Below are 11,396 nucleotides of genomic sequence, written 5' to 3' on the forward strand. Positions count from 1 at the left end.
GGGGCATCTGGAAGGAAGCCACCCCACTCCCACCACCCTGGGGTCCCAGCCCATGGGGAGCACAGAACCTCAGTGGGCTCCCCTTTCTTCCATTCTACCTCCCGTCTGTTGTCAGTTTAGCCACAAAGTTATTTCAGCTTTTTTGCTACCCTTCCCACCCTCAGTTTTCCCTGCCACATGCACCCAGTCCTAGAACTGAGCTTTTCTCCCTGCCTCCCAGCACAGCCAAAGCCACAGAGACCCTAGGCAGGTGACAGGGCCCGGCCTGGCATGCATCAGCCTTGAGGCCTCTGCTGCAGGACCACCTTCCCCTTCCTTGCTGGCCCCTCAGAGGTCCTGGCCCAGCCTGCATCCTGGACACAGACCAGCCCCAAAGCAACCAGTGTCCAGCCCTGGGGATAGACAGTCACCTGGTATAAAAAACACCACCACCTTTATTAGAATGCTGGGCAGCATTTTTTTTTCTCTCTCTTTCCCTTTTCTTTCTTTCTTTCTTTTTTTAAAACGTGTCTTTATAAAAATGGGGATCAGGATCTCAGTCTGTGGAAATCTATTTTATTCTGACCAACATCCAGTATCATTTCCATGGCATAGCTCTGGGCTGGTCCCATGGAAGAGATTCCAAATACGTGATGATTTCTGGTGGAATTTCTGCCCCCTTGGAGGGGAAGATGACTGCATGGCATGCTGGGAGTGCAGGCACAGGGCAGGAGTGAAGGTGGCTGGAGCTGAGGAGCCAGTGTGCCTTAGTCTATGCTGACTTTGGCGTTCACGCCCTCCTTAGTGTCAGATGCCAGCGCGCCCCCTGCTGGTGGGGAGGGGAAGCAGGGCTGACTCTACCCAATCATGGGAGACTCCATTTTGGTTTCCATCTCATCATGAAGAGCTCCCCTAGTCCACTCTGCGTTCTCCTCCCATTTTCCTGGGTTCCCTGAACGATAAGCCAAGTAAGCTGTCTTAGCTGGAGAGATGACAACAGACTTGGACAAAGTCTGGAGTCAGCAGGGCAGTGTCTCCCTGCCTCCAGCCCAGAGTTCAGGTGAGGGGACTCAGTTTGTGGTAGGAAGAGTCCTGGCTGCTTTGAAGCCCCTTCTCCAAGGCAGCCCCACCCTATTCTAAGAGAAAAGACCCTGTAACGTGTTCCCTGCTCGGGGCTGACAGTGCCAGCTGTTCCCACAGGCCTCCAGAACCATCTGGGGCTTGGAGGCAGAGGTCCTTCCTCCCTGGTGTCCAGGCAGGGGTGGGCTGGGAGCGGCTGGGAATGGAAAAGGAGGTGGGCAGCTCATTCTGCAGGTCCATGCTACCGATCACGTGGTCCAGTTCAGAAGGCCAGGTGGCTCCTTGGGCTTTACCCTGAGTGAGACGAGGCTTGGAGACTTATAGTCACCCTCTGAGGAGGGCTCAAAGCTGTGGCCCCCCAGGGTGGGGGGAAAGCCGTGGATGGAGTAGATGCCAGGGTGAGCCACAGAGGAGGCTGGCACCCCCATGAAGCCAGTCACACTCCCATGGGGGTGGGAATATGGAGACATGCATGGGGAGGGGATGCCCTCTGGAGACACAAGGCAGGGGCCCCCAGGGCTCCCGGATCCTGGACTGGCCCACAGGGAGTTCTGCAGCTGAAAAGAGAGGGAAAGAAGGCCCATGAGCCGGCAGCCTCAGGAGCTCACTTCCTTACCCGGGGGCTTTCTCTTTGTCCTTGGGGCCCCAGAAACTTTCCAGGAAACCTCCACTTGGCTCAGATCTACCCCCTCCCACCCCCCAATACTGGCAGTGGCATCTCAGGAGGCTCCTGCCACTGTTCTCAAAATGAAATTTTCTTCTGTGATTCCTTTGTGTTCCGCATGCGTCATTCAGGAGACAGGCAAGAGCCCCGGTTTGCAGAGGAAGAGTGAAGTGGTATACCCACCGTCATACAGAACCCTGATGCTCTCCAGGTCTCTTCAGGCCAGAGCTCATATTCTTTTTGGTGACCCTGCCAGGCCCTGGCTCAGGTAGGGCTGGGGTCTTACCTGAGGGTGGCTGTCAGTGCGGGGCAGCACAGAGATGTCATAGGCAGCGGTGAAGGGGTTCCGCCCCTCCTGCATCTTCCCATAACGCTCGCGCTTCCGCCACTTGGCTCTGCGGTTCTGGAACCAGACCTGGGGGCAGGTTGGTGGGGGTGATAGGGCAGCCTTGAGGAGAGGAGCCTGCTAGGGATAGTTGATGGTTGTGTCCTCTTGTGGGATGGGGAGCAGGCTCCAGGATGGAGGATCTCCACTGTTAATCCACACTGTTATCCAGGCCAGGGAAGCCTGGGAGGAAGCCTGGGAGAGGCCCAAACCCAAAGCGGGTTAATTGGCCCCATGGGCCTCCAGCTACCACTCTCTAGGTCGAGTCACTCTGGTCCTCCAGCCTGGTGTCTAGTAAGGGTGTTGTGGGGGCGTCTGTGGGCCTCAGGGGCCCTAGGTACTTCCTGGGTATACTGTGCACATGTTTTGGGTTTCTAGTCTCCCTGCCTCATCTCCTTTTCCAAGCTACCCACCTCATAGCATCCAAGGAATCTTAGACATTTCTGTTCAGGTCATGGTCCTGTTTAAACCCTCAGTGATTCCCCAGAGACCTTGGTCCAGAGCATAGCTTCTTAATAAGGCCCCTGCCTCTCTGCACAGCCTCATGTCCTCCCAGGCAAACACATTAGATTCTTCCCCTTTGCCTCCCAAGCTCCCACCCAGCTCTTCCAAAACACACTGCTATCTTGCTCCTTCCATCTTTTGCTTAGGTTTTCTCTTCCTGGACTACTCATCCCCTCAACATATACATCCATGCTGGGCATCCTCCACAGGACTTCCAAAATACCCTGGACCTTTCTTTGTACTCACCCCATTCCATTACCATGATCTGTTTTGGAATCTGTTTCTCCCATTTATTTGTGAGCCCTTGGCAGATAGGGGTGGCACATCTGTGTGTTGTGCACATCTGTGTACATATCTGTGATGAATTTGTTGTTTGGTATATGTGCTGTGACTGTTACATTTAAGTGTATTGGTATATATGTTTTGTATTTCTATCATTTAATCAACATTCATGTGTCAGCCTCTAAGCTAAATTTAACAATGTCAAAATAAAACCAGCCAAACAAAAACAACCCCTGCTTTCCAGGGATATCTAGCTGGGAGTCACAACAGAAGCTGTGTGTGTGTGTGTCAGTAATCCGTCTACCCCAGCTGGGATGAGAAATCCCACCCCAGCCTCTCAGGCTCCCTGCCCCTGTGGTCATTCCTACTCATGCAGGCAGGTAAGGCACCAACAGTGAAGGGGCTGTGCATACCCCATCCTCCTAGCTCCCAGGTTGCCAAGATAACAGAGCAGGCCTGCAGCAAGGGCAGCAAAAGGCCACCCCCACCTGCCCAGCTGCCTGGATTTCCTTTCTCTGCTCTCCCTTCCCTGTGGGAGGATGAGGGAGCCTGGAGCCAGTGAATCTGGCTATTGGGACTCACTTTTCTGTCACCACCCATTCTCCCCTGGGCTCTGGACCTGCCCTCTGCATTGTCTGGTGTGTAGTCTCATTCTTCCTTTCCATGGGGCAGGGTGTATGGGTGGGTTTCATGCTCCTGCCAGAGAAAACATTCCTACTCTAGGGTCTCCGTCCTTCAGGGAGCTTCTAGACTAGGGCTGAGGGCCTTGTGGCTACTCCTGCACCCTCTCAGGTTGAAAAGGCCTAGGAGAGGAGCAGAGGAAGTGCTCTCCACCTCCCACAAACACTTGCTTCGGGAAGAGCTGGTTAGACCACACCCTGGAGGCCCGCTGAGGTAACTCCATGGTCCATTCCCATGGCTTATATCATGTGGGGTTGCCTTGAATGCTGGGCCTTTTGCCCTGATGACTCAGCCCCTGGGGGTCTTGGGGGACAGTCTTGGAAGTCTGTTTTGGCTGCCACCTGGGAGGAGCAGGGAGGCAGGAGGACTCAGCAGAGAAGGGGAAATAGCCCAAGTCTCTCTCATCTTGTTGGATGCAGCTGTAGGGCCTTCTCTGTTAGATGACAGCACCTGGCCTCTTTATAGACTGGCCTGCCAGTCCCCATATCCTGCCAGGACTGTCTCCTGCCCTAGTGCCTTCACAGAGTATCTGGAAGGGCCCCATGCAGGGTAAGATAGCATGAGCTTCGTTCCTGCTAAGTCTCCTCCATGGTGGGAGAGAGACTCCTCTGCCTAAGAGGTCACCTCCTCACCTTTCCCCAGAACTCCAACCCACCCCTCCCAGTGCCTCCTGCTTGGCATCGGGAAGCCTGCTATGACTGAGCCGGTTCAATGCAAGCCAGTGAATGGCCATCTTCCTCTTGGGCCAGACTTTTATTGAAACTCCTTCCCCATCCCCAGCCTGCCTGCCACCTTCATGTGCTTTGACACTTCCAACATGCTTGGATGTGGGCTTCCCTTGCCTTCCTCCCTTCTCAGCATTTACCCACCCACAGGCTGGGCTCCCCTCATGTAAAACTGGCCACAGCCCCTCTGGGAAGCCCTGGCGCCTAGTCTCCATGGGGGAGTTTGTTAGGGTGGGGAAGGGCTCCCAGTCAGCCTTTCCCAGCCAGGGTCTGAGCGCTGGCAGGGACCCAAAGTCGGTGGCTCCTGATGACTTTGAGAATCACTGACCCTGAGACCTCCCGACAGGAGGCTGAGACCTCCCATTCTAGGCAGCCACCTCAGGAGCAGCCCTGATGTGTATTCAGCACTTCACCGCTTCCAAAATGTGGCCATCCCTGTGATCCTCAAGGTAGTCCCTACGCAGCCAGTCCCATCATTCCCTTTTCCTGAACTGGGAAACAGACTGAGAGATTCATTAACATACCCCAAATCACCTCCAGTAAGTGGCAGAGTTAGGACTCCCACACAGGTGATGGCTCCCAGAGGCCATCGCCCTTACACCCAAGCAGAAGCCTCAGTTTGGGCCAGAAGAGCCTGTGGCTGCAGCAGAGCTGGATGTGAGGGTGAGCCAGGAGGGGAAGGCTGAGGCAGGCCCCTGGGAAAGGTAGCTCTGGGAGGCACCAGTGCCCACCTCTCCCAGCCCTTCCAGGGTCTGGTCACTGTGTGGTAGAGGCAGCCAGAAAGCCCCATCCCCGCAGCGCCCTCACCTGTACCCGGGCCTCGGTCAGGTCTGTGCGCAGAGCCAGCTGCTCCCGGGCGTACACATCAGGATAGTGGGTTTTCTGGAAGACCTTCTCCAGCTCCTCCAGCTGGAACGTGCTGAAGGTCGTGCGGTTACGGCGCTTCTTGCTCTTGTTCTTGGCCAACTCCATGGAGTCAGAGAGTCCCGGGGAAAGAGGAAGACGCAGGCTGGCCAGGCAGGGGCCTGGGGAGCCTTGCAAGTTAGAGGGCCCGTCTCTGGGGCCCCCTCGGCAGTCCAAGGGCAGCTGGGGGAAGCTGGCAGCTTTGGAGGCCTTCTCCTCAGCTGCAATGGAGAACACAGAAAGGAGGATGGCAACTGAACCAGGGGCTTTTGTGGGTTGGAATGGAGGGAGGGGGAAGAACATTGACGCCTCAGTCTCCGCCTCCCCCTTCCTTTCCCTTCCCGTCCTCCCAGGCGGCCACCCTCCATGGGAGCCTGGCATTTAGAGGCCTGCCTGCTGAGCCTCCAGCTGGGGAGGGGGCCCTGGGGAACTATGTGCTCTGTGGTCTGGGCGGATCTGCTGGGGCCAGAGTGGGGTTCATTTCGGGGAAGTGCTCTGTGGTAGTGCGTTCCATAGGGACGGGAGAGGACTGGCGCCGCAGCAGGACCACCACCCTGGGAAGGCCAAGCATGGGGGCAGAGGGCGGGGTGAGGATGGGATGGTTGACATCTCCTGCTCCTGCCAGAAAGTGCTTCCTTGTTCCTAACTCTGCAGGCCTTGGTTCCCAGGCCCTTATGCCCACACCACTGCTCCCAGAGCCAGGCAGGCAGTGGACGTGGGTGCTCAGACCACCTTTGGCTGGTCCGGCTGAACTTTATTCTCTGAACCCCCGGTCTCAGGTCAATATCAAATTCCCCAGCTCTGGTGTAAGAAGGGCAAGATGGGACAAAGAAGTTTCCAGAGGGATTGCCTCTCTCCATTCCTCCTAAAATTGTGGTGTCTGGGCAAGGACTTAAGCTCCATCTATAGAGAAGCAGAGCTGAGATAGGCTGTGCTCAAAGAAGGAGAGTTGGGGACCAGTGTCACAACAGGGCACAGCCCCCTGTCCCCATCATTCCCATTATTGCCCACCCCCTCCTTCCTCAGGAGTTTCTGACTGCTCCCGCATTGCCTGTGTTTAACAGGCAGGGAAGGACTTGATTGCAGACTGGAACAGTTTCCAGCAGCCCCACTCTGACGTGCTAACCCTCACTCCAGAAACTTGGCGGAGCCTCACCACGGCGGATCGACCGACGAAGCATGGTGAAAAATAGGTCACCCTGATTGCCCACGCCCTCTCCCTCTGGCGAGGACCCCTAGCAGCGTCCCCATGAAATCCCTCCTCAACAGTCCACTGGGATGGCAGCTGAGACGCCACAAAGACGCCCCACTGACTCACACAGCCTCTTGCCTGGCTCTGGGCCCATCTCCAGTGGAGGCCTGGCCCTGAGGAGACCCAGCTAGCTGGCACAAGAGGCAGTTTCTTCCCAGGACTTGGTGTTGGGATCACAGCTGTGGTTGGGGGAGGATGGGACTGGAGGAATGGGCCTCTCAGGATCTGGGTCTGATGAGTCCCTGTCTGCACTGCGAAGGACAAATCAGGCAGGGTGCCCCTCAGCTGGAAGGTGGTCAGTTACTTTCCAGGACTACCCAGGCCATGAAATAAGCTCCAGTGTGTGTCCTGGAGGTCCTGGAGGACTGGGAGAGTCAGGCAGGGCTACCTAGCCTTAGACCATGCCCAGCCTGTACACAGGTAGCCCATCCTTCACAACTCAGGTGTTCCAGTCCCCTGACTTCCATTCTTCGGCCGGCACATTTCCGGTTTAGGGGCAGTTCCATTTGATAGAAGCTTAGGAAGGAAGACTCACAGAAGTTGAACAAAATATTTGAAAATGATCAGGAAGACTAGGGACACTGGAATGGGAAATCTGCCCCCCATCCCCGCCGCCACCACCACCACACACAAACACACAGCAGGCCATTGAAATGTTCAGCCTGAGAAGGAAGAGTCTTGGTGTCTTGGGTTCGTAGGGAGGCTGTGCTGGACTCCAGGCAGAAAAGGGGTGAGGGTAGCTCAGGGCTGAGGGTCAGGGCTGGGGTTCAAGAGTACTGACATCCCAGCAGAGGCCCTCCAAAGCCCTGGGGCTTGCTCTTCTGCCTCTTGGGTCTCAATAGGACCTGCCCAGAGGAAGTGACCAGATCTGGGGCCCTGGGACTTGTGTTCCTGACCTTGAGCCACCAAGCTGCCAGGGACAAGGGATGAAAGTGCAGTAGGACTTCTCAGAACAGCTTCCCCAAGGAAGAGGCCAAGCCTGCTGACCTTTACCCAACTCCCACGCCTTCCCAGTCTACAGCCCTCTCAGGGGACCACAGAACTGCTCTCTCCCTCATTGTCATTGCCCTGAAATCTCCTTCATCTACCTGGAGGACAAAAGAGGGAGGGTGGCATCCCCCCACTTTGGAAGAGAGGGACACTCCTCAGAGAATACAGAGCAGCCTCCTGAGGAGCAAGGCCCAGAAGAGGAAAGGGATAGAACTGGGATAAATGGAAGGTGGAAGCCAGGAAAGACAGGCCAGGAATAGCAGCCAGCAGCTTGAACCTAAGCTTGTAAAGGAGAGAGGGCTGCTCTGCTGAGGATGGGGCACATATGAGGTGTGTATGGGCTGTGCAGAGGAGTCACTGCACCTGATCCAGACACTGGGTGGTTAAGGTGGGGTACTACATGTTGGAGACAGCCTGAGACTGAGCGCTGGGGCGTCTTCTGCCTGCATACCCGCAGGACCACAGCAGCAGCTGTTGGGCGTGAAAGCCAGGAGCATTTTAACGTAGTAAAGGAGCTCTCTGTCCCTGACCCAGCTCTCAGGCCTGCCGCACCCTGAGCACCCCTCACCCGGAGGAGTGCCAGAGCCCCTACCAGCAGCTGCTTCTAAGCCACTGTGCAGCCAGGAAGCAGGGCCGCAGCAGGCCTGAGTGCTCCACTGTCCCCACGGAAGGCATCCATTGAGGCAGCGGGACCAGCCTCAGCTTTCACATTTCGCCGCAGCCTTGTTCCACGCCGCACTGTTTCCTCCGGCCACTGTGGGGTCGCTACGCGACCTGCAGAGCTCACTGAGGCCCAGGCTCCTGCAGCTCCCGCCGAAGACTCAAAGCCAGCGTGGACATAAAAGCCGGGGGCAGGACCCCGGTGAGGCCTCGGTTCCCTTCTTGGGGGTTCTCAGCCTTGGCCCAGAAGCCTCAGCCCGGGTCTAAGAACTTGGGACTCCCTCCTCGACGACGGCGGTCGGCCGGGTCATCCGGCTGAGGGCCTCAGCGGCAGCGGGCAAAACTCTAGTAGGAGTCGCTTGCCGAGGGCGTGTTTCGACGTCAGAGCCAAACTCCGGGACAGACTAGCCAAGCGCGGAGGGCGCAAGAGTAGCTGGCAGCGCCAGTACGCAGCCTGGGTTCAGAGCAGGGCTGGGCGTTCTCAGCAAAGGGCGGCCTGGGGCTGCGCGGGCGGCGGGCGGCGGGCGGGAGAGGGGCGAGGTGCGCCAGGCTCTGGGGCGCGCAACCGCCCAGCCTCGTGAAAGATCGCGCCGCAGATGGGACGCAGCTGCACGCTCACTCGTATGGACTGGAAACACTCCGAGCCGGTTATTTTAAAAACGGAGAAATAAGGCGGGTTCCCTCTTCGCCCGCCACTTCCCACAGAGTAGGCTGCGCGGCCCTGGGGGCTGATTGTCCCCAAGCAGCCAGGCTCCACCGCGCCGCGCTGCGCGGAGGTCCGCTCTGCCGCAGGGACGCTGGCCACCCGTCCAACACCGGCCGGAGCGCCACAGGCGAGCGGCCGCCAGGATCTCTACCAGGCTCTGCTCGCACCTGCCTGCCTACCTACCTTTCGTCTGGCCTGTCCTCCGCTCAACTGAAATCGTTAATTTTCTTATCCCCCTTGTTCCCATTTTGATATATTCCACGCTTTAAACATGCTCCGTTTTGTTTGGTCTGCTCCCTCCCTCTTTGTCCTTTTACCCTTCTCTAGTTATCCGTTTCGTTCGATCTTGCTCCTGCTTTTTTTCTTCGTTCGTTCCTCATTTATTCATTTCAGTTCATCCCAGCTCGCCCACTGCCATTTATCCTCTCGTTCCCGCCGCGCTCTCCGTTGTTTTGTTCAATTTCTCTTCCCCTTTTCTTGGTTGTTGTTCGCTTTCTTTGGTTTTCTTTCTCGGTATTTCGTTGTCAAGGACACCCTTGCCGTCGGATCCCAGGGTGCTGGGTTCCTCCCGGCCGCTCGTTCCCCACCAGCGCTCTCTGCAGTTCGCGCGGCACCGGTGTGGTACGGGAGCCCGAGCGGTCGGTGCCGGGTGCGGGGCGCCTAACAGGGACGCGGACCCGGTGGGGGTGGCTCCTGCCCGACACGGAGCGCTGAGCCAGGCCGGGTACCTGTTCCTGGCGGTGCTCACCGCGCTGCGCGGCCGCTGCAGTCTGGCTGGGATCAGAGGAGCCAGGCCAACTGCTTCTCATTAAGTCCCAACTGTGGTTTTTATCAGGAGAGCCTCTTTCAAAGGGCACAGACACGAAACTCCGCGGACTCCTTCATTTCCTCCGTTGACCCCCACACATCTCCCCGCCCTCCCCGACACATTCCCACCGCCCCGGCTGGGCGAAAGCTGGAGATGCCCTGCCACTCCATGGAGGCCCGCGAGGCGCCAGCCGGGCGGCGGCAGGGGGTTGAGGCGGATCTTGGAGGATCCAGCTCTGGGCCTAGGCTGCGGGATATGGCAGCGCAGATAAGGTAGGTGCGGTTTGGGCGTCGAGACGCCTTACAGGTCACAGGGTGCGGCGGACGGTGGCAGAGCTGCCCATCAGCCTGCCAGGCCCCTGCCTTCAGGCGCATTCTCGGGTGCCGGCGCAGTTCGGCCGGCCTTAGCACAGGGCACCGGCCCGGGAGCCCGCGGCGCCTGGGGGTTAGGTTGCCCAGAGCTGCTCCTGACTGCCCAGCGGTGATGATCCAGTGCAGGGAAGCCAAGACTGCCAGAAGGGCGGCTATCATCATGCATAACGGCAGGGAGGCCAGCTTAGTATGAGAAATAAGAATAGTTATTCCGTCTTGAGGACAGCCCTGGCATTGCACGACCAGTCGCGGCCAAACTGTGCCAGTCTAGCGCACAGGCAGCACCCTTCCTGTGAAGAATAGGCCCGGGGAGGAGAGGTGGGCCAAGGCCAGGCCTCAGTCCCCAGCCTACCCCGATTTGGCCACTCTAGGTCGAGGCCCAGCCTCAGGGCCCTCAAAGGGCGCCAGACACAAAAGCCGCGCTTCTTCGTCAGGTCTCAGTGTGGCTCCACAGCCCTCGGCCCGGTCTGGGCTTCGGGGTAGGTGGCAGTTCCAGTCCAACTTCTCCTTCCCAGGTCCGGCTGCTTTCGGGCCCCGACTGGACCCCGGGCCGTCGCCACTGCACCTTCCCTCGACCTCCCGCCTCCCATTCCCGCCGCCGAGGAACGGTGGTTCAGCCTCCCGCCCCGCCCTGGCCTTTGCCTGACCCGGGCCAGCGCCAACTCGGCTTCCGTGGGAGCCGTGGCGAAAGGCGAGAGAGGCAAAAAGTTGAGAAATAGGCGAGCGGGAGAGATAAGCAGGAAGGCCCGGGTGGGCCCGGGTAAGGAAGAAGGAGAGAGGGTCGGGCTGCGCGCTACGCCCCTCGCCGCGCGTTACCTTCCGCGGAGCCCTCGTAGAAGTGGCCGCCGTTGAGCGCCCGGCCGAGCCCAAGGTCCTGCAGGTACTTGGCGGGCGGCTTGGCCGGCTCTGGGAGGTAGGGCTCCAGGGTCCCGCAGGCCGGAAAGCGGGTCAGCAGCGGGCCGCGGGGCGGCGCGGGGTGCAGGTGAGGCGCAGCGGCTGGGGTTCCCTGCGGGCCCAGAGGCTCGTCCCCCGAGGCCACATAGGGGCCGGGTGCAGGCCCCACGCGGAAAGGCGCGCAGTGCTCGGGGTCCATGCCGGCTCAGGGTACACAGGCCTCCGGGGCTCGCGTTGCCCGCGCGGCCTGTGAGCGCCCGCCAAGGGGGAGGGACCTGGGCGCGGGGGCGCGGAGCCCCCGGGAGCGGCGCGCGCCGCGGGGGGCGGGGGGCAGGCGAGGGGGCCGCGCCTCTGACTTAATGCTGGAACCATCCACGTCACGTGTGGCCCGGTGCGGGTTAACCCCTCGGAGCCCGGGAACCCCCTCCCCCCATTCACCCAGAGCCCAGTCCCAGGCAGCTCTGGAGAGGATGAAGCAGCCTCCTCTCTAGGGCGGAATCCCTTTGTCTACC

General features: G+C 59.0%; 1 protein-coding gene across 1 annotated transcript; it reads right to left on the reverse strand.

The window, feature by feature from the left end:
* On the reverse strand, nt 1-11,118 carry ALX3 (ALX homeobox 3). The gene is made up of 4 exons (XM_050747148.1): nt 10,807-11,118; nt 5,108-5,424; nt 2,010-2,138; nt 1-1,616 (listed from the first exon to the last, which is right to left on the reverse strand). The coding sequence occupies exons 1-4, from the start codon at nt 11,081-11,083 to the stop codon at nt 1,308-1,310; spliced, it is 1,032 nt and encodes a 343-aa protein (XP_050603105.1). The 5' UTR covers nt 11,084-11,118; the 3' UTR covers nt 1-1,307.
* Between the last annotated feature and the right edge of the window lie 278 nt (nt 11,119-11,396).

This window comes from Macaca thibetana, chromosome 1 (assembly GCF_024542745.1).
Source record: "Macaca thibetana thibetana isolate TM-01 chromosome 1, ASM2454274v1, whole genome shotgun sequence".
NCBI lineage: Eukaryota > Metazoa > Chordata > Mammalia > Primates > Cercopithecidae > Macaca > Macaca thibetana.

What these genes read in the sequence shown, in the direction of transcription:
- ALX3 (XM_050747148.1), bottom strand. Translation starts at nt 11,083, where the DNA reads ATGGACCCCGAGCACTGCGCGCCTTTCCGCGTGGGGCCTGCACCCGGC. An exon ending in TGACCGAGGCCCGGGTACAG is followed by an intron (nt 2,139 to 5,107) that starts GTGAGGGCGCTG and finishes ACCTGCCCCCAG; the next exon opens with GTCTGGTTCCAGAACCGCAG. An exon ending in GCACTGACAGCCACCCTCAG is followed by an intron (nt 1,617 to 2,009) that starts GTAAGACCCCAG and finishes CTCTCTTTTCAG; the next exon opens with CTGCAGAACTCCCTGTGGGC.